Raw genomic sequence first — 22,695 nt, 5'->3', positions numbered from 1 at the left:
AGCTTTTGGCTCAAAAGCCTAACCACAAGGCAGCGGTGTTTGGCGGGAAATGCAAATGCATGACCACTTCTACGGAACAGGTCGCACATGTTCAAACCCCCAACCTGGAGGACCAAGACACTTTGTCAGACCTCTAACCATCGACCAACCTGGTGTGAGGGGCTCTATAAGTGTCGCGGGGACGCCGCCCAGGATAGCACAATGGGTCACTGGGGTGCGCAAACGGTCACATCACGGTAAGCTCCAGTCACATGCTCCCTGTCAAATTTACATTGAAAGATAGTGTATTTTAAAGTACCTTGATTGTATCACAGGTTGACAACCGCCGGGACATAATCATACCGTCTTTGACTATCTGCATAACTGCCATCCACAGGCATCAGTTGCTAGTAGTCGCAGTGTCTCCGTTTCATGTCCACCCCCATACAATGAACCACAGTTGACCTGAACTTTTGGGAACACCGGATTATCAAAACACAGTCTACAATCTGATAACAGGAGCACGCGAACATCATCAAGGGAAAACGAGCAAGCTGAAACTGTCAGTTCGGATACGACTGCGAACCTGATTGATGAACTGCGTGGTTGCCAACTTAGGAAACCAAACAGCAAGCAGAAAAATCTCTGGAGAACAGTACAGGATGGTCCCCATTAAAAGGCGAATTACCTGCCCCAATCTCTCATAATAATTGGACGCAACTCAGTGGAAAAAAGACAAGACACTGGAGCGAGGAAATCTTCACTGGTAAGTAATCGCTAGAGTAGTAGTAGTATGCAAAATGGAAAGATTCGCATAACTCCATCGTTTTCTTGAAAACAAGTCAGAGAGCTGGTCAAACAAGCAAAGCCGCGAAAGCAACACGCCGAAACATATTGCTCACTTACATTGTTGCATCAACACCGATGAAAGAGCACAGTGCACATTATATATAACCAGAGGAATTCAAGAGTATCTAGCCTGTTGATTGTGAAAAGTCGCTTTCAAAAACATTAAAAAAACAGAGAAGCAAAGCAGTATCATACAGAAATGGTGGATAAAAACACCGGCAACGGAAGATTAGAACGGAGAAGCGAGAAAAATTAAAAGACGGTCCGGAAAAAATACAGTGCAAACGGAATGGCATTCACATGGTCGGAATCGGACAGTGAACGGGAAGTGAAATCATGGACAGAAAAAATGCTCGAGTCATTTCTTTTCTGTTTGTTCCTTGCACGAATTGTGCACCAGTTAGGATAATCAAGTAGGTGACAGGAAGCAGGAAGTGGTAGCAACAAGAGCGACGGGGAACGCCGCCGGGCCAAAAACGCGAGACAGAGCGCATACATGCCATACTGACAAGAACATCAGCCGAGCTCACAGTATGTTCATCATCCATTTGAGGCGGAATGAAACTAGGAGCAGGAGGAATGAATCCCGCGGCAGTGTAAGAGAACAAATGCATGGTGCTGCAGTCACAGCGCAGTTTTTGTCTGGGTGTATGCGACCAGAGGAACAACAAGAGACGGCAGATGTGATAGCGAACAGTAAGCCTTAGACCCATCCGACACTGTCTGTTCAAAGTATTCGACATTGCTTTTTCCTTTTCTGCTTAGTCGCGGGCATCAAGCCGTTAATCTGACCAACCAGATTGATGAAGACCTGTGAGAAAAAGCGGGAACAGGACTCCGTTCATGCACAGTATAAGAATCAGAATCATAATGAAACACTGCGAAACTGCAACGTGCCGATGACTTGTGCCAAGAACGGATTCTGCAATTCCTAGCCAATCGAGGAACTTTCAACCTCATTGAGATCCTTCAAGTGAACCAGAAGAGTATCTCTACGCGACTTCTGTGTCCGTCCCCAGTCATAACCGCGTAACTCACCGCTTCAGCGTCACTGATAAACGGATCAACCATTCGCGTATACATGCCATCGAAGCAGCAAAAATACCACATGGATAGATCAAAAGCGACAGTAATGAAAGCCGTTGGCGGGCTTGTGGTCCAAAGGGTAACATTGTGAACTAAAAATCGGAGCCGCGTTGAAGGTCAGTCAACATCTACATGAGGAAATTTAGCATGGATGAAAAGCGTTCTGTGGATAGCTGTTTCGGAGGGGCGAAGCCAGGTAACGAAAGACGTGTAGCTTGACAGAAGTAAAATGAGGCACTGAGTGATGATAATGCCACTGATCTTCTAGGACAGATGTGGTGCAACCTTCTCATCACTACATCGGAAACACTGTGTGCAGTCGATCGCCATCCAGATAAACTGAACGAGTGTTTAAAGAAGTAAACATTCAGGGAAGCACACCGCTGTTTTCTTTTTCAAATTTTCGGGAAGAGTTCTAGTACTTTAGACGATAGTTTTCTAAGTAGCTTATGTGCACGGAGTTACTCTCACAAGGACTTGTCTATTTTAAATGGACTTATATCCGCCAGTCCCACGTCGAAGATGAAGTGTCTCAGCCCTAATAAAGAATATGTACTGAATAACTGAAAAAGTAGCACTTTAGTCGACATCACCAATGCGATTGCATATAATCTAATGGTAACGACCGGCACCATTGAAACGTAAGTTTGGTACTTTCAGTTCTTCCCTGAATGCAGAACGGAGGGGAGTTGTATAGGAGGGCAGGCGCGAGGGAAGAACAAATGACCGGTACCGACCGTCAAACTTTCCAACAATGGCGAGTAACGGTATTTTACCGGGGGAAATTCGCCTGTTACGGCTGCAGTGTTTACACCTCCGGTGAGAACACCGCTAGATATTGTTCCCATAACGTACACAACTGATTGATTGTTGAGGTTCCCGATAAGGAAATCTGAGTGACGCGTAGGTTCGGCAATCCTAAGTAACAAGAGGAATTGGGTTCGAAATTCTACAGTACTATTTTCATAAAGGTAAGCAAAACTATACCGCAAACCTCGACTGTCCAAGTAGTGTCAACAAGTGCACAAGTCTGTCAATGACCAGCACAGTGCAGTGTCAGGCTACAGTGCGGACTGTTTTATTCTATTACTATGAGACTTGGCCTGTTCGAGCAGCGGAAGTGAGACGTCTTCAGGTGTTCGACAAACGTTGTCTCAAAACTATAGCTCATGTGGGTTGGTATCGGCGAATTCGTAACGAGACAAATAGAAAGCGAGTTTCCGGTTGTGAAACGGGTACTTCCATCAAAGAATGTGTTCAGCACCAGAAGCTGCGTTGGTTGGGACGTGTTGAGTATGTCGAACCATCGTCTGCCGAAGAGTGCTGTCTCCATGTCCAACTCAGGGTGGTGGAAGCAGAGAGGTGACCAACCCTTGACTTGGCAGAGGGGTATGAGGGAGATTACGAAACGTTTTGGTGCTGTTGGTGCTACTCGCCTTCCACGATGGGGACCGCGTGATCCCCACGGTGCCTCGTTGGAGACACTGCAAGATATGGCTGCCAACCGATGTCAGTGGCATTCTTGTTGTCAGTTTCTATCCGGATTGCCTGAATGAGTGTCTGAAGGTGTAGGCAACTCAGAAGAATTGTAGTAAGGTAGCACCATGTCCTTTTCCCGTCAACTTTTATTCATTGCTTCACAATAAGGTTTTCAAATAAATCATGATTGTACCGCAGCGAAACATCGGTGTTGAACACTGATGTCGTGCTGTCGATGATGATGATGATGACATCAAACAACGGCGAGCGGAATCTTCGTCCCCTTCGTTCGTCGTCCCTTCCGGCGACAGTCTCGTAATTCTAATTGTTGGTACGATCACAAGCAACACATGAGAAAACAGGTCAACACAGCTTCAGCACATGGAACACGAATGCACTTGAGTAAGCAGATCAGCTGCGCACAATCACAACACAACTGTCGGACGGAACGGCCTTTGCGGTAAGGTAAGAGGCGAGTACAGATAAGCAAAACAAATGGGGATCAAAAGTACACAGACGAAGTTAGCAACCACAACGAATAATCTATCAAAAAGCATATGGCTGAGGTGAAACCAGTCAATGTACTTTCATTTGGGCTGTGATCGACAAGAATGCAATACGTGTCGTGGTTAGAGTGTTTTTAGTGTCTCCATATCAGTCAATCGTTCCTCGATAAAAAGTGATCAAGACGTATTCCATGAGCGGTCACGAACATCCTCACCATGAACTAATCAACCACATGGCTCGAAACCCTCCACCTCTTGCAAACTCAAATCAGAAATTACATGGTGAAGCTTGTCATCACGTCTTCCAACGAAAACTAGTTTTCCTGGAAGATAACTGAGCGTGCGAAAGCTGTTGTGATATAAGGTACTAAACACACTAGCTATGGCAGCACGAAAATATCAAAAAAGGGGAAAGCTGACAATGAAATTGAATACCTATGGCGACTGAAACTCCTTCAGTTACCTACAGGCAAACAGAATTTCTGTCAGTCTCTCGATGTGTGGTTGAATCGACCATGACTGCAGATTACTCTACACAAACAGAATGGATAAGCAACTGTGAAAACGACACCGATCCCAAAGGATCACTTACCTCGTCCACAAAGAGTCTTGTTTTCGCACTGGTTTCAATAAATTCACAGCCCCATTCCCGTGCCAACCGTTGACCCTGTTCCTTGCCTACCACACGCTCAGTGTCCAGATCGCACTTGTTCCCAACAAGAATCATTGGGATCTGGTCCACATCTTTTACCCGTCTAATTTGCTGGTGCAGTTCCTCCAAATCGTTGAAAGACGATTGGGACGTGATTGAATAGCAGAGAACGAAACCTTGTCCGTTCTTCATATACAAGTCTCGCATTGCAGTGAATTGTTCCTGTTTCGGGGAAGTAACATGGAAATATAAATGACCATATGAGAAGCGAAATCACGTGAGTATTCTTTGGAACAGCTGGAGTTGATTGGTTACAGATGTGATGTTGCTTGACGAACTCGGTCGTGAAAGTAGTCAAGCTGGTAGCCCGTGAAAAATGAATCCACCGGCAGCAACAAAAATGAACACATATGGAGAGCAGAAAAACGCAGCTACCCGCAAGAAAGCTGAGCGGTAAAATGAAAAAATGAGGCGCTTTACCAAATCGACCCTAATAGGAAACCCGAGTTGTGTTCACTTAGGTTTCAGGTTGGATCGGACGTAGTTTGTACGCGGATTGCATCTACATGTAATGGATGAAAGTGTTGACAGTATCACCGACACACTCTTATCGATAATGACACTGTTTTCCGTAAAATAGAGTAGCGCGAGCTGAGAGCAGGAAAGAGGTCACTACAGCGCATGGGAGTGACCCACGTGTCCATAAAGGCTCGTTTGGGAAGTATTTGAACGTTACGGATGAGGCTATTCCAAGTGCAATTCTAAGTTATGCACTAGCAATGATGTTAGGAGCACGTCGCTATTGCCTAGAACTACGAATAACTCGATATTCTGAACTTCTGTCAAAGCACGACTTCGTGGGAAGTTGTGGAGGACAAAGATGAGCACAATGTGTCGTGGTACATGCCACGCCTGAATGTTTACAAAAAAAGTAATGTTAAAGATACCAGATCTTAAATGAATTTAGTATATTTGTATAACCGAAAGACTGCATTCGCTATGTACCACAAAAGTCATTTCTGATAACTGACTTCGGAAATGTATAGAACACTATGTGTGCGAACCGATCTGTACTCGGTACTCCGACAAAAAAACGTCAACTGAATTAAATCATAAAACAAACAGAAATGAAACGCCAAACTAATGGACATAGTAAAATAAGGAGAAATGACACTTGATCCTCTGGATAAAGTACTACACAAAAAGGAAAAACGGAGACAGGTAAAACTTTCACGTTTGATGACGTTTTTCCCAAACCAATTGACTCTCACAATACCTCGTTTCGTCCATGGGGTTCGAACCACGGCCCTTCGGGTGAGTAAATTCGCGCCCTAGCCACTGAGTCATCGACCTATGTGTGTGGATGAGACCATTCCAGTAAACTGGGCTGAGCTGATGGTAGTACCACGTGTTCGGAGTGTGTGTGGCCATCACAGAGAAACTACCTTCACCATCGTTATAATTGGATTCCTGGGAGCACCCATTTCGTGTCTTATGAGGCTACATGAAGGAAGGACCAGATGACAGCTGGGAAAAGATCGGGTAGACCGCGTCTTCACATTCCGTCATGTGTTAGAGCGACGGCACGCACACATGTGCCATGCAATCTTGGTGTTCTGCGATTTCAAGACTGCGTTCGTTTCTGTCGGCCGGTTCGTTCCTTCAGCACCATTTTGCAACATGGTACGCCCCAGGCGTCCGTGAAAATCACGCGGTGTATATTCACATACTTGTGGGCGTCAGATAGTGTATAGCAAGCTCTTCAAAAGCATTCCAGCAAGTGGTTGAGTCCGAAAAGGATGCCCATTTTCTCAATTCTGTTTTATTTCATCGAGTTAATGAGACAAATTCTGAAGGATTTCCAGAACCAAATGTTCAAATCTCTCAGAGCGAGAACCTCGGCCACGTGGAATATGCAGACGATATTGTACTCATTTTTAAAAAGGAGTATGCAGGACACACATTACTAGGAAAACTGACCAGGGTCGTCCAGTCTTTATGTGCGCTTTACATCCACAAAATCCGAAGTTCCGATGAGTAAGTACACTCTAAAAGAATGCCCATGAGAATCCATAGAGACACTAGGTGTGGAATGCTATAGTAACTCGGACGTTGAATTATCTCTGACAGCAACAGACTAACTAAACTCACAAAACTCAAAAACAATAATTGCGTTTGCCAATTTGCGACGCTTGTGACATCAAAAACATATCACCTGATCTCAAAAGACAACATTGCAGGCTTTATTGTTGTACGGCAGCGAGATTCGGCCAGTTCACATCTTCATATCTCTGACCACGGACTTCGCAGAAATATAGCTGGAATAGGCCAGAATCAGAGAATTTGTTGAGGTCATCAGGAAACGCGTTTTTGGTGAAGCAGCCGGTACTCCTCTCAAAGGATGCATCCAGCATTGCAAACTAAGATGGTTAGCCATGCGCTACGCACGCTTATCGTCTGCCAAGAAGATTGTTGCTTTCCGTGCTTCATTTGAGGTAGCTGAAGCCCAGATGAGGACAGAATGCGACAGTGGGAGAGAATGGACGTTACGAAAAGTTTGGGTGCTGTTCGCCTTCCTGTCCTTGGCTGGAGACACAAATATATCGCGACTAGCCAACTTTAGTGGCGTTTGTGCTATTGGTTTGTGTCCAGATTGTGTTCCTGATTGTTGGGATTTTATGCACCTAGAATTTTGTGGTAGGGTGGCCCTGGTTCCCTCTCACTTAGCGTCTCACAAGGCATTACAAGTGCATTACAAGGCTTCATTGATTTAAATTAACATAGTTGTACGGCAGTGAAAAACCAACGGTCCGGAATATGCTGGTGACACCGCTCTCACCATCGAAGGTGAACGGAGAGTGCAGCCCACTAATGTCAAGTGATCATCGTACAATTTTCGCTATGCACGAAGTCATGCTCTGCAATAAGAAGTTTCTGAACACGCCTCTCATAATTCAAAGTAAAATATATTAGGATTTCAACATTTCCCTAAATTTCTGACGAAATTGTTTAAGTTGCTGGACGAACCACAAACACCCGAATCACATTCGCTAATTGGTGCCATAGGCGGTACCAAGGAGGTATATTATGGTTTACTGCAAACATCATAGGTACAGACACCTTAAACAACCGGCAAGGCGATCGAAATGGAGTAGCAGCACGAAGGCCATCTGCTGCAAGCTTCCTACCGAAGTACGGGGAAGGTCAGGTGAAGCACATCTCGAAATTCGAATCTCACGCACAGTATAACGTTCATTCCCTTCTTCCAAGTTACCGCTACCCACTTATCGGATTACATCAGGTTTGGTGTCGAAAACAAAACCTTTCTCGGTAGACAAAAAATTGGCGTACAGATCAAACGAGAAAACCCCTGAAATTGCTTAAATTAGCATGCAATTAAAGCAAAACTGCGCCGGAACTCCTGACTTCTCAGGATGACCGACTGTAGTTGTTGTGGACTGGATGAACTGGTGTCATTAAACTCGGCTCAATACAGTGCTTGCCTCCATGAGTTCATTCCGGGAATGTTCCATACATTCTCGTGGGGTCCTCAGTGCAGTGAACAGTGGGTGTGTCTGTATTGTTGGTCGATTGGTTATCTCCCTAAAAAATCGTTCGGTTGTAACACACTTTCGGTGCCTAGCTGCCATACCACCCAGAGAAAGCAGGAGGGCTGGGATACTGACTTGTTGCCCAAGACTAGATAGTTGAAGTGGAGAGGCAGACGTCGGGTTCGAACCACGGACCTTCAGGTCAGTGAATTAGCGCCCTAACCACCTGAGATATCTGCCTCCCTAGAAGGAGATGAACACCAAGCTGTTCACAAATTAAATGTGAAAGTGAATGCGTATGTTCAAATGCCTTTCGCAAACTACGGTTCGTCATTCGGACACTCACTGGAGCTGATCCAGAGTCATCCCTACTATAGTACTATGAGCAGCCTAGGTAGCTAAGCTCATTCCGTTGGAAAAAATCCCTAGTTCTCATTTAGCCAGTGGTAATCAGACTCCGAGTGGATTGCCGAAATACCGGACATTTAGATGCGGGTCTCCGGGAGATTGGCTGTCTGTTAAATAAGCGTAAGCGTGAATGCGGTTGTTCTGACCCCCAAAATCTGTGGTCTCTGGCAAAAAGAAGCCCTAAAACAACGATGACCTGCCGAAGACGAACTAACTGAACAATAGTGACTGAATAATACACAAGAACGTCAGCAGTTTCATGATTTGTTCATATCAGGGAAGGCCTGTACTAAGGACCCTGCGGTCGGGGAATATTGACGCTTGGAAGGAAGACATAACCGATCAAACGTTTGGCAAGCTGAGCTCACGAACACTGAAGGCAAGCGGAAGATTATATGCGCCAATGTTCAAATTCCTGAAGAAGTAGAGACACGTTAAATTGGAAGTACTTTGCTCCGCAAACACCTACGCTAATTAGGTTATGGAACTGGATTGCACTCTAGAACTTATAAAATGGGAGCTAAAGAATGATATGTAATTGTAGGGGAAACTAAACTTAACGTATGGGGGACAGGATTCAGGGAGTTTAAAAGCACTCATTTCGATTTTAGGCCATGGAGAAAGCTGCTCCCGGACAGAAACATCTGGAGAAATTCCGTACTGTAAACAAACTTCGACACTCGGTAGACCCCAATAACCAAACAGGAACAATTTAATCGTAATGGATTAGAGATGAATTTGACAGGACCAGCAAGCTTATGAGGCAGTTCAGTCCGTTAACACACCTGCAAGGGTAGGATCAGACTTGCAGAGCACCGGTGCTCCCGTGTTATACTTCGCTCACAAAGCGCCGACAAGGGAACTGAAACATGTTTGCTCCCATTCCTAACAGAAAGTGTGATCCACCAAACCTGTGCCGCCTGTATATTTGTAACAAACAAGAGCTTATCCCTGGTAACCCTTGATAAGTAGGGTTGTATGATACTGTGTAAGGGTAGCGACTTTATACTGAAACGCAGCGCGATTGATAACAGTACCTTGTTGTTCGCTGCAGTTACGGTGCTCACTGCAATTTCGTCATGCTTAGACAGACAACTGGTCCACAAAAAGTATATCGTATCCACGACCTTACTCATGGTTAGATTCGTCTGTCCCAGAGGGCTTACGAATTCATTGGGAATTCATTGTGCCCAAAAAACTTTGGTGAACAAGGTTCCAAACACCTCACCACTGCCAACAGCATCTCCTCCGAAAAACGAATATTGTTAACTCACGACCTCCAGCCCAATTAAATGGAACTTAGAAAACCAAGTGGAAAAGTACAAGACCACAACCATCAGATGAAGAGTGTACATCACATACTAAACCAAGATCTCATTAGCTTTGATGGGATACCTAATATTGGATGGGTTCTGTTTATCTCAGACAGAGCCAAATTCTTACTTTTCATCCAGCTCCATGGCTTCTTCCCTATTTTCCGGGAAAGGGAAAAATAAATAAGTGATAATCCTTCAGTTGTAGCACCCTTTCGGTGCCTAGCTGCCATACCATCCAGAGAAAGCAAGAGGTTGCCCAAGATTAGACAGAGGAAGTCGAGAGGCAGACGTCGGGTACAAACCACGGACCTTCCGGTCAGTAAATTCGCGTTCTAACCACTCGAGCCATCTCGCCCCTGAGAAAGGAAAGCCTGGTTGCTATTGCAATTTGTCAGATAGGTGCAGTCATAAGCAGCATATGTAGCAACAAACGCATGACGCCATTCTCAATCATGGATGGTTAAATATCACACCATGGTGGCAATTTGTTGAAAAGCAAGCAGTTGGGTGATTCCATTTGTCGCCTATTAAAGGAACTAAATCCCCTTGCGAGTGAGGCTGCACACAATATCCCGTACTTCGTACCACTGCAGCTGAGTTAAAGCCAGTCTCACTTTTACAGAAACGGGCGGTGCCAAAGGGCCCACCACCTAGCAATAACTCAGCCCACACGCCTCCTTCGGGTTGCATGGCAGCTAGGCACGGAAAGGTGTCGCAAGTGGACAGTTATTTATAGTCATAGAGGGACCTAAATATTACGTATTTCAGCGGGTATACACCAAAATTCCAGGCCACTGGATGTCATCTAACAGCTGGATACGAAATTCGCATTCCAGCGAGCCTTCAATTGACAGCCGGAGAATTTGAAACCAGACCACCCAACACCCCCGGTGTTGCTACCACACTATCGCTCTCCTCCACCAGACGCGAGATCCCTAATCCCTAATATTATCCAAACTACAGTGGTGCATCAGTGACTTCAGGTTGGTAGCTGGAGATGTCGTGGTCCCATCAAAATGTGATTGTGATAAGATAGATGGATGTTTAGATGCGCGTATTAGTGATAGGCGAGAATAAAAGTTGTCGAATTGTCAGGAGTGGTTTCAGGAGTCTGATCAGCGAGTGGGCCAAGTAGGCCTCCCAAGGGCAAAAGTGACCCATCATCCCTATGTGGAACGTCTAAGAGGATTATATCTTTCAAGAGTAACAAAGCACCAAGTGCAGACGAAGGCTCCCCACGGAATAGAAAGAGAAAAGGGGTTTCAACAAATACGGTCGCTTGTATATCAATTTGGTGGGCTGTCGAGGTTTTCAGCAAGCTTGAGTGGTTTCCTTTTAAGAAAAGGGGTTATTTACACTTGATATAGATATAACAGGAGGATATCATATGAAACCGGTTGAAATTAGGAAAATCGAATACTGTGAGTCAATGAGACGTTTGCCAAGAGTGGCAAACCTATGAAACACGCTATCGTTCAACAGGGTGAAAACATCACCAGCTAAAAGAAGCAAACATCTGGGCTGAGGCTGATGGTATTTATGCGATTGGTCAATGTCTGCCGAAATATAGTTCAGATTCAGTGGGAGGATGGCGCTGAAAATGATTACCAAAACTATAACCAACTAGACATCTGTACTACCTCGGAGCAGGCAAGCAGATCCGGTGGTTTAGTATTAGTGCTGATACGGCAGTCATCCGTCAACAACGAACTTACGCTGTTCGAAAAATCCTTCCAAAGCACCCAAAACCACTTATGCTATCCAACCCCATCTGTGCTGCGTGCGGCTGTGAAAATAGGAGTCATCTATATAAGTCGCTCGATGTCTGATCGATGAAGTTTGCGGATCAAATGTAATAGGTACTACACCACGCTGTTATTATATCCATTAGCTGCCTACTATTCCTATGCTTTTACACAGCATCGGTCATGGTGAGGTAGTTTGCAGCACTAGAAACGCCAAACCCTAAGCAAATTTGGGGGTCCCAAGAAAAACGCCGACACCCGCTGCAGACCTCCAACAGCGACTAATGGATTCTCGAGTTAGCTAATCCGTAGGTTATCCTGAACATCGTTCTCCATTTACATCCAACAAGTTCTGGAACACGGATAGCTCAACTTAATTCCGACCACCATATAAGAGAATAAATGGCCGCGACGAAATAACAGGCCAACAACTAAGGAAGCTGGCAGCCTTGAAGATACGAGATACCCCAACAAATTAAGATGAAGCAGAGCCCGAAAGTGCTGTGGTTAGGACGCGGACTTAATGACCAAAAAGGTGAATGGTTTAAACCCAACATCTGCATCCAACCAGCCTCTGCCTACGCTTTGCACACCTGGAAGTATCTCCGCCCTCATGCTTCCCTCGGGTAGCATGGCAGCTTTGGACAGAGAGGGTTAGACAGTTGAACGATTGTGTTTCGTTGTGAAAAATCGTTTCCTCTTTGAGAAACGGAGAGCACGCTCAGGAGAATGTCCTTTTCAAGACGCATGCAAATAGCCGATCCGTCCCGAGGACTTGAGATCCAAAAAGGGAGTACCCGAGCAGCATGTAAGTAGGATGTTTCGTCTATATTCTTTAATTGCAATGTATGGGAGTGAAGCACCAGTGTTCTCAACTGTCGCCATCAGCGACGACAATAACGATGGAGGTTGTTTTGCGGTGAACGAACTTTATTTGAACTAAGGGCTAATTTGCCAACTGATTTCGTGGTCACTCCATTTTATTCTTTTATCATGACCCAGGTTCCCGTCGATGTCAATATTGTTGACACTACATTGTCCACACCAGTGGACCACGGATCACCATCTTTCAGAGTAGCTGTAGGACACCCTAAGCAAGCTGGATAGAGAAGCTGATTCGTCTTACAGGAGCCAGAAGATTCTCATCAAAGCCCCAGAGAGAATACAAGGTGTTCGGTAGTGAAGGGATCGCCCCAAACCATTCACTATTTGAATTGGGGTACGGAAAACCGGGCGGAGTTAAACCTTCACTTGCAATGTCTATCTTCAAACGCATACCTATGTTGACTGAAGGCCTGCAGAGCAGCAGTCTGCTGGTCGTGCTAGAATGGAGCTTGGGGGTCTTCACGTGGTCACTAGGGCCGTCCTTTGATTTCGCTCCACATATTGTTCCGTGCCAATTTAACAACCCAAATGGTGAAGAATAATGGTAGACTCACCGTTCCAGCAGTATCCAGGATTTCCAACATACACTGCTTGCCGCCAATTTCCATTTGTTTTCTGTAACTATCCTCAATAGTGGGATCATATTTCTCTACGAATATTCCTTGAACGAATTGAACCGTTAAGGCACTCTTCCCAACGCCACCGCTACCGAGAACAACCAGTTTGTACTCTTGCATTAATCCTTGGGCTGATGCAGAGGCAGGAAGCTGAGTACAACGAAGGACCGTAACGCCGAGGCAAAAGTTCACGCACCGCGCCTTAAGCCCCCGCGACCTAAGTGATAAATTGACAATACATTTTAACTACAGAAGTTCGATTTTACACGGATTAATGGAATGACGGACGGGATTAAGTTAACAAGATACACTGTGCTCTCTCAGATCCACGAAGACAGTTGCTATGTGGCCACCTACGTTTGGAGTATGGAAGATTAGAGCAGTGGCAACAGCAAATGGTTCGAACATGCGCTACTTCAACTGGCTATTGGTTCATACGTACTACCACCAGTAGAAGGACAAAGATTCACGCATTCACGGATTGATACACAGGATCGAGGCTTTTGCCGAAGTTTCCCGGGTCGGTTTTGTTCTTGTAGGTCAGCGGCTGTCGTTCATCTGAAATGCACAACTGAAAAAAGGGTGTAGCACTGCTCTTTATGTTCTCAGCGCGGGGTGGTATACTTGCCAGCGCGAGGATTCGCATAAATAAATGTCTAACAGTGCTTTAAACTGGGTTCTAGAAGGAGCGTGGACAACCGCTGGAGGAAGGTCATTCCACGCAGCTACTACCCGAAATGAGAAAAAATTTTGTGTAATGATTGTGTGTGTTCTGAGCTTGAAATTTTTCTTATTATGCCACCGCCGGATGTTTGCTGGGTCAACGGTAAAAACCTGTTTGCCAAGCTTTGTTCAAACAGGGCGCAAGTAAGAATTAGGTCCCCTGGGAGGCGACAGTACTCCAGAGGAAAGAGATCAAGCATCGCGAGACGCGCTTCGTAGTTCACGGATTTGAGGCCGGCAAACATTTTCGTAGCGGCCCGCTAAACACGCTCAATGGGGGTGACGTCTTTCGTGCGTCCTGAGTAGACAACTTGGTTGGCGTACTCCAGGAGCGGTCTGACGTAGGCCCCATAGAGTATTTGGAAGTCCATGCGAGTAATACGGGAGAAGGTGCGTCGGACCATCCGTAAAGTGGTGAATGCCTTTTGAGCCGATTTCTCATTGTGCAGTGAGAAGGATAAGTTTGAGGAGACCCAGATGCCCAAATCCTTTTTGGCATCTATCCTCATGATGTTTTCTGGCCCTTTTTTCACCATGCATTACGAAGGCATTCGCTGGATCCCCTCCAAACGACATATGAACGCATCACGTAGACTCGGATCGTCAATTCCAAATGGTGGTCAAAAGAAGGCTAGAATGTTATTCCCATCACTTGTTGTGCTTGGAAGTTGGGAATTTCGGCCAGTGCCCCATGTGTCTAGAGATACATGAGACAAACAGCATCTGGACAGAGGGTGCAATATCACATACGTAACCAATACGCAGTGGTGTGTGATTAAGAATGAACCGACTAGCCATTTCGATGCTAAAGGTGTATAGTGGATTCTCTCAGATAGGCCGAATGAGAAAACGAAACTCTATAGGTCCTGTTAAAGCCACTGAGCGATATCAAAGATGATACTTCAGGAGAAATAGGTAAGGCACCGCGAGACGCATTCCATAATCAAGGGGTTTATGTTCTCTTAAGATGGGATCAATCAGGAAGATAAAGGATTTCTGTGTGATTGTGGCATGATCCGATAAGAAATTAGCTCACAAAAACGCCCAGGCTAGTTGGAATTGTAAAAATTGTGGGAAACTGCCTTCAGTTTAGGTTCGGAGTGGACGGTTGTGGGAAACAAAAAGAAGCAGCGTCACTTCAAAATGAGACAAGCTCTCTGGATGGGACAAGCCATGATCCGACTCTATACCAATTCATTACTCGAAGTCTAGGGAAGGGAGTGGTCGGGAGGGTCAGAAGTCACTACTTGGTCTTGGTAGCCGTTAGGTACACAGGTATTATTAGTGGTAGAGACAACGGTAAATAATTCTGGATGACCCACTTGATTTTTTGTGGTGGGTTTCCTCGAAACGGAATTCAGTCTTGTTTGCGCGCCGAAAAATGGCGTTAAGATGACTCCTTGAGGCTCTCGTAGAAAAAAACTGGAAATGAAAATAGAGACCCAAGTTCATCTGGTGAGATTAGTGTTAAACGCTGTAGTTTGCGGAGCGGTGTATTGCCAACTGAAGGAGGTAGGTCGAATTGGATCCACTCCCCCGCGATATTGTGGTGAACATGACTGATACTCTATTCGTTGCTCTATTCCTTATTCTCTTGTTTTAATATTCCATATGCTGTACATATTCGCCAGTTTGAATACATACGTGCTGGTTGTTACGCTTCGCTGAATTCTGGATTTCTAGTTTGTCGGGTTATACCGATATACGTACGAAACTTAATTCTCACATTTTTGCGTCGCGATTGGAACGATTCGTCATGCCTGCCGAAATGGAACCATTAGGTGTTAATTCAACTGCGCGTGACGTAGAGGATTATTTGGAACGGTTCGACATATGGTGCTTCACAAAATCCGATATAGATGATAAGAAACTCACTGCATATTTCCTACATTTCGTTGGCAAACGGGCGTATAATTTGATCAAGAATCTAGTATATCCTGAATCTCCAATCGATATTTCTTACACTGCATTGAAGAAAAAAGTTCTTCAACACTTCAAACCGATTAACTTCGTAGCAGCCGAAAGAGCTAGGTTCAATATGTTGACCCGCTCTCATTCTCAGTCGGTTCGTGATTTCGTGTTACAGCTGCAGACACAGGCAGCCAAATGTGACTACGGTGCCCAATTGGAAGACCAGCTGCGTGATAGACTCATTGCTGGCATTCAGCTGCCCGAATTACAGCAGAAGCTGCTACTCTGTCCGGATCAGAAATTTCAAACTATTCGGAAAATATGTGAGCAGTATGAAGATGTGAAGCAAGTGACGAAGACTGAGGAAGCAGTCTTGTTAAATTATTCTAAAAGAAATAATTCAAGGATGCGGACGAACAACAAATTCAAACCTCGAACAGATTCTCGTGCCTCAAATCCATCAACACGTCACTTCACAGATCGTAACCCTAATCCGATGGCTCAAAAATTCGGGAAATGCGAGTCTTGTGGACGAAACCATTCCAGATATTCATGCCCCCACAGACGAGCCAAGTGTTTTAGCTGCGGTAAAACAGGACACATTCAACTTGTCTGTAAGTCCAAGAAAGTGTGTCACTTAACTTCTGACCCAAACACTGACGTGAAGACATTATCTGAAGATATTTCTACTCTTTCTCTATCTGTTTTGTCCCAAAATTCGTCACATGTTTTTAAAACGTTGATATCCGCTTCTGGTCAAAAGCATGGCTTTATTGTTGATACTGGTAGTGTTGAGTCCATCATTCCACAATCAGATCTAACTGCATTCTACCCCAGTGCCGTGATAGTGCCTACAGATATTAACATTCGCGGTATCACTGGACATTCTGTACCTCTCGTTGGTAGTTGCACGATCCCTGTGAGGTTACTACAAGGTACCTGTATCGATTGTAATTTTTTGGTATCAACGTCGGGACCATCGATCGTCGGACTCAAAGTTCTACGCTTACTGCAAACCAGTATCACCTTACTGACTTCTGCGAATGAGAATGAACTCAAGCAACTGATTCTTAAATGTTCTAAGGCCACAGGTGGCATGCAAATTCCCAAGATGAGGCTCGAAGTTACAGGAGAGCCTATATTTCTTAAGAGACGGATTATTCCATTTGGTTTACGCGAGCCTGTTCGTCAAGCATTAAATTCAATGTGTGCGAAAGGAATACTGACTCCTGTTGAGTCATCGAATTGGGCAACTCCGATCGTTACCCCACTGAAGGCTGATGGTATTACTCCGAGAATTTGTGGTGACTACCGGCTTACGCTAAATACGCGGCTACTACAACGTACATGCACCACGGAAGAGCCAGAAGATGTATTGTATCGTTTATCAGGTTCAAGTGTGTTTTCAAAAATCGATTTAAAAGATGCTTATCTTCAAATACCACTGGACGAAGCCTCCAGTAACCTTACCGTGATCAACACACCCTTTGGGTTATTCCGATACAATTTTCTTCCCTTTGGTCTGAACGTTTCACCAGCTGTATTTCAGCAAGTTATGAATACTATTGCAAAAGATTTGGAGGGTGTTGAGACGTACCAAGATGACGTCATTGTGCACGCTGCTGACAAAGCTACCCATGATATGCGTCTGTTGTCTTTACTGAAGAGATTTTCTGAGTTCAATGTAGCTATTCATCCTGAAAAATGCACTTTTGGTGTCCCATCATTTTCATGCCTTGGCTACATTGTGGATGGCAGCGGTTTTAAACCTGATACAAGACGTCTATCCCCTTTAGTAAATGCGCCATCACCGACCAATCTACAAGAACTGCGTTCAGTTCTAGGAGCACTTCAGTATTACTCTCGTTTCATTCCTAATTTCGCCAAACACGCAAGTTGTCTGTTTGATGTCATATCTTCCAATCAATTTTCTTGGTCTTCCAACCATGAGAAGGCGTTGCGTGCACTGCTTGGTTATCTTCAGACTTCAGCTGTTTTGAAGCCATTTTCCGCCAAACATCATTCGACGATCATTACTGATGCTTCTCCCACTGGAATAGGAGCAATCCTCGAACAGTGTGGTAGACCAGTGATCTGCATTTCCCGTCGACTTTCAAAAGCCGAACGTGGATATTCTCAGACTCAACGAGAAGCACTTGCTGTATATTGGGCTGTCAAACGGCTTCATAAGTATCTTTTTGGATTGAACTTTACCATTGCTACTGATCACGAGGCTTTGAAGTTCTTGTATCATCCAACGAAGTCTCTGGCGAAGTCATCTGCCGCTATGGTGCAACGGTGGATTATTGCATTGAGTTCTTACACCTACACAGTAGTTCATCGTAGTGCGAAAATGATTCCTCATGTCGATTTCTTGTCAAGAATTCTATCATGTGACTCTGATTCAAACAACTCAGATTGTCTACTGATTCAACCATTACCAGTCAAGCGGGATGTGCTTGTTGCTGACACTAAAAGATATTTCGCTCCCATTTTCTCTGCACTGCGACGTGGCTGGACGCAGCAAGAACGACGCCGATTTCCTGCTTTTTACTGTCGCCGCGAAAGCTTGTCCGTTACTCCGGATGGTTTGCTGTGTTTTGAGGATAGAGTTGTCATTCCACCGACTCAGCGAGCGGCTGTTCTTGCAGATTTACACTCTGGTCATCTGGGTGTCGATAAAATGAAATCCCTTGCACGCTTGTCATGCTGGTGGCCGGAACTGGATGCTGATATCAAGCATACTGCTAAGAATTGTGTTAAGTGTGCACATAAGATTCATAACAAGTCTTCACAGTGGCATCCGTGGCCAGTTACTTGTGAAGCATTTCAACGAGTTCATGCTGACTACTGTGGTCCTTTTCTTGGTAAATACTATGCTTTAATTCTTATTGACGCATATTCCCGTTGGCCTGAAGTTTTTCTAACTACTTCTCCAAGTGCCGAATTCACTCAGCAAGCCTTGAGGAAAGTATTCAGCCACGAAGGTGTACCAACTGTTTTGGTCACTGACAACGGCACACACTTCACTGCAAAATTCCTCGAGGAATGGTTGAAGGGTCTTGGTTGTCGACATCTGTTTACTGCTCCGCGACATCCCCAGTCGAATGGACTTGCTGAAAATTTTGTCCGAATACTTAAATCTGCTATTATTTCACTCTCTCCCACTACTTTTGTGGAATTGGACCGTGGGATTGATAATTTTCTAATGCAATACAGGAACGCCGTCCATTCCGTTACTGGGAAGAGTCCCGCGCTTCTATTTAAATCTCGTTCGTTGCGTACAAGTCTTGACTGTGCCAAAACGGCTGATGTTACATTTTTCAAGGGTAATGATTTACGACCCGCAACAGGAATAGTGCTTTCATCAAATGGCAAACGAATGGTCACAATTCTCGATTTGGATGATCTCTCTTGTCATCGGAGACACATTGACCAGGTTGAGTTCAATACCAGAGGTCAGTCTGTTAACGGCACTCCTGCTGTTTCAAACACTAATGAGTCCTTTGTAAATGATCTTATGGTATCTGAACAAAACGTATTTGAAGAACACACAACCTGTGAAGAGTCTGAAGTTTCCATTCCGAGAAGATCCGAAAGGTTGCGGTCAAGACCACCACTGGACTATAAACTTCCCCACTCCCATTCAAGGTGTGGCGGACGTGACGAACATGACTGCTACTCTATTCGTTGCCCTATTCCTTATTCTCTTGTTTTATATTCCATAGCTTAATTCTCATAGATATGCTAGACTTTAGAGGCTAGGCTAGGCTTATGAATTTTGGTTCGCATGATTTGTCGACTAGGCCATTGGTGCATCCACTGGCTTCATTTTCCATAGACTGAATGAATTATGGATTCCTTGGTAAAAATGGAGACCAAGCCATAGGTAAATTTCTAATAGTAACGTGATGAGGGTAGGGAAAATTCGATCAAATTTCATGTAATTGTAATTGGTTAAAGTTCCTCGTCAGCACTCTCAGTCTCCGGAACCAGTTTTCAAGTCATTGGATCACTGTCGTTTGGCTTTATGAGATGATTAAACGGACGCCCCTGATTCGAAGCTTTTGGCGAATAGACCTTGTTCACATATACCCAGGAAGTCCGCGATCCGTAAACTCAAAAATCGGTCGATTTTAGTTTAAATTCGAAACGAATAAGAGTGCCTCGCAGTCCTTTTGCGCCTAACCGCTCTCGAGATATCAGACCCTCAGGCTAATCTGGTTTCGGTATTCAGTGTTTCCCTTAGGGTCTGTAGATTCAGTAGACACGTGAGCGGGTATGAAGCTGGGAGCTCCGGTTTTAAGCGCTAGTTATTTCTGGTGTCACCTAGAGAGGTGGCCGAAGGTGAGCGAAGTGGCTTTACTTCACCACGTGTTGCTTGGTACAACGAGGGTTTGAATGTATTGTACACACACATGAGCATCACGGAGGACATTGGTGGTGGACGTACGCAAGTGCTAGCAAGATGGTGGAGAAGACGCTGGGGCATTTGAGAGGGTAAGTGGGCGTGATCTTCGGGATAGTGTAGAACCACTCTTTCAAAAAGCATTTCCAAAAGGAGTCCATCCAGCACTTGTTTTTACTAGGATGTTCTTAGAACAGACCCTCCATCCTGGAGGCCGTACCATGAGGCCATAAAAATCGACGGTGAACCAAGGTTATAAACAATTCTGAAAGACCTCGTGCTATTTACCATGAAAGGGTACCCCGTTTAATGAGTTTAAATTTTTCGGCAGACGCTTTTTTGAAAGACTTGAAAGTCATATGTGGCTGTTAATGAGGGGGCGGCTTTGAAGAGGAACCCTGGGGTTTTTCAGCTAGAATGAACAAATGGAGAAGGAACGGAAGATGAATTTTTCTCAATACAGTGACATCAGTTCCAAACGAAGGGCTGCAAAAGTAATTACGGCGTTTTGAACGAAGTCGAATCTAGATTTGTAGGAGCCAATAAATGTGGAGAAGAGAGGGTCAAACATTGTGACGTTGGTGGAGGCGTCGAAGCACGAATAAGGTAGATAACCAAATATCCGGCTATTTTTGAGCAGAAAGATCCTTGTTAAAACTTTTCGAATATTTGCATTACTCCCGGGCTTGGTATCTACTTAGCTGCCTTTCTTTCAGTGGATTTCCGCCGCTGAAGAATGCGAAGTCTCCTACTAAAAACCTCGGCTGTTTCACATGCAGTTCTGTCGTTAATGTGCCAGAAGAATATACTATTTCAACCGTTGATGCGAAAACGTATCGGCCAACACTTGCTCCAGGCTCTGACACAAGGGGTATCTTTCAGGTGTATTAACGGGTTCATGGATTCATGGATTGATACACAGGNGCGCATTCCTGAGTAGTCTGCACGGCAGAAGCCTCGAAAGCGCGTTTGAGGTTCGACATTTCTGGCCCAATAGCAGATGAAATCAAAGGTCAGCACACAGTGGTCGCTATGTCCCAGTAGAGCGTTAAATGTTACTTGATCAGCGAAGTGTCTTTCGTTGGTGATGACCAAATCCAGGAGGGATGGTAGTTGGTCTGCGCGGTATCTGGTTGGTGCAACAACATTTTGGGTTCAAGCCACCACGGACATGAAATTCCAAGCTGTTAAAGTACTAATAACAAATGGCTCGGGTTAGCACATCAAAGTCTGGATCATTTAGACGGGTACACTTGAGCTGTCACTTAAAGTACGCTCAGGGTCAGCTAGGAAGGTAGACAAAGATTCGTCCGTTGACACCTGTTCGCTCGAAGCTGCAATCAGTACTCGGTGGGCAAGGTATCTGACGCTCCCATACTCCTTCGCGGTGACTTCTATAGAGTGAACTGAAGTGCCGTATAATCCAGCCAGCTCTCATTCTCCTATTAACGGGATCGCAATATAGCGGTTTCAGAAATAGCCGAAGTTCTAATTTGGTTCCGACTAATTTTCATCCTTGGTCACTGATCATTTCTTCTGGTGAACCATGGCAGTTAATAAAACGGAAAAACGCCATGAAAAGTAGTCAGTCGAAAAGGGATGAGCTATCACAAATTTGAGTGCCAGCGTCTTTAAACAGGCGAACGCACATCCGTTTTGCTTCCTCGACTTTCCTTCGTTGCGTACAAAAAGGTACTAAAATAGTCCACGCCAATGGCGGCAAAAGCGTAATGGGTTTTAGGCCTGCAGTGTGATGACGGTTCCATCCACTGTTCCGCTGACTTAATCAACCTTGTCCTACATGACAAACACCCAGGCACAAGGCCACCTGACGCACGACATGCGTGTGGCAGGTCAACTAATGTGTCACGAGATGTCGGCTGGTAAGTATGATTGGATACTCGTGGGATTGGGACAAAACGCAATTTTACGGCCAACCTCACACACATATCAGTCCTTCATGGAGTATTGGGGAGAGTTTGTGTAAAGAGATAGCCGAGTTCACACTATGGGCCTCATTAGGACGTGGGTTTCCAGTGGGAGAATTATATCAGTTGTGAAAGGCGTGCTGTAACACGCATTGCAGTGGTAAATGTTCTGCTGCTATTAGATCACCCGGCCGAGAAGCATATAGAGAGCACGAACTTCTCTTCGTTTGACTTTGCGCGGAGGTAAAATTCGAATCGCGCTATCCAGAATATGTCTAGTCCAGACTATTGCGCTAGTCCATGAAAAATGCTAAGCAACACCTTGTTAAATGATAATTCTTAATAATAATAATAATAATATTTATTCCCAACTAGTGGGTAGCATACCGTCGGGCATGATCATAGCATTACAGTCAGAATAAAGGCGTGACTGGTGGGGTTTGTGTTTAATGGGAAAAGGGAAAGTGACGTAAACAGTAAACCTTATTGGAGAAGAGTTTATCACACCTGAGGTGGCATGGGTAGGAATCCAAAATTGCAAGGTCTCTTTATGTCCTATGGAGAGCATATCAGATGGCACGAGATCTGAACGTTGAGGTTTAAAAGTGGCGGGCAAAGAAAACAATACAAATGAGGGCATAACAAAGAGCTT

General features: G+C 44.9%; 1 protein-coding gene across 1 annotated transcript; it reads right to left on the bottom strand.

Moving 5' to 3' along the window:
• Positions 1-677: 677 nt before the first annotated feature.
• Positions 678-14,041, bottom strand: T265_00309 (hypothetical protein; the record flags this gene model as incomplete). The annotated part of the gene is made up of 4 exons (XM_009164054.1): positions 678-1,639; positions 4,492-4,773; positions 13,011-13,290; positions 13,908-14,041. 4 exons carry the CDS (start codon positions 14,039-14,041, stop codon positions 1,556-1,558), a joined length of 780 nt encoding a protein of 259 aa, XP_009162318.1.
• Between the last annotated feature and the right edge of the window lie 8,654 nt (positions 14,042-22,695).

The sequence above is a fragment of the Opisthorchis viverrini genome, assembly GCF_000715545.1.
Source record: "Opisthorchis viverrini unplaced genomic scaffold opera_v5_3, whole genome shotgun sequence".
Classification (NCBI taxonomy): domain Eukaryota; kingdom Metazoa; phylum Platyhelminthes; class Trematoda; order Opisthorchiida; family Opisthorchiidae; genus Opisthorchis; species Opisthorchis viverrini.
This window is presented reverse-complemented; position numbering and strand designations above follow the sequence as displayed.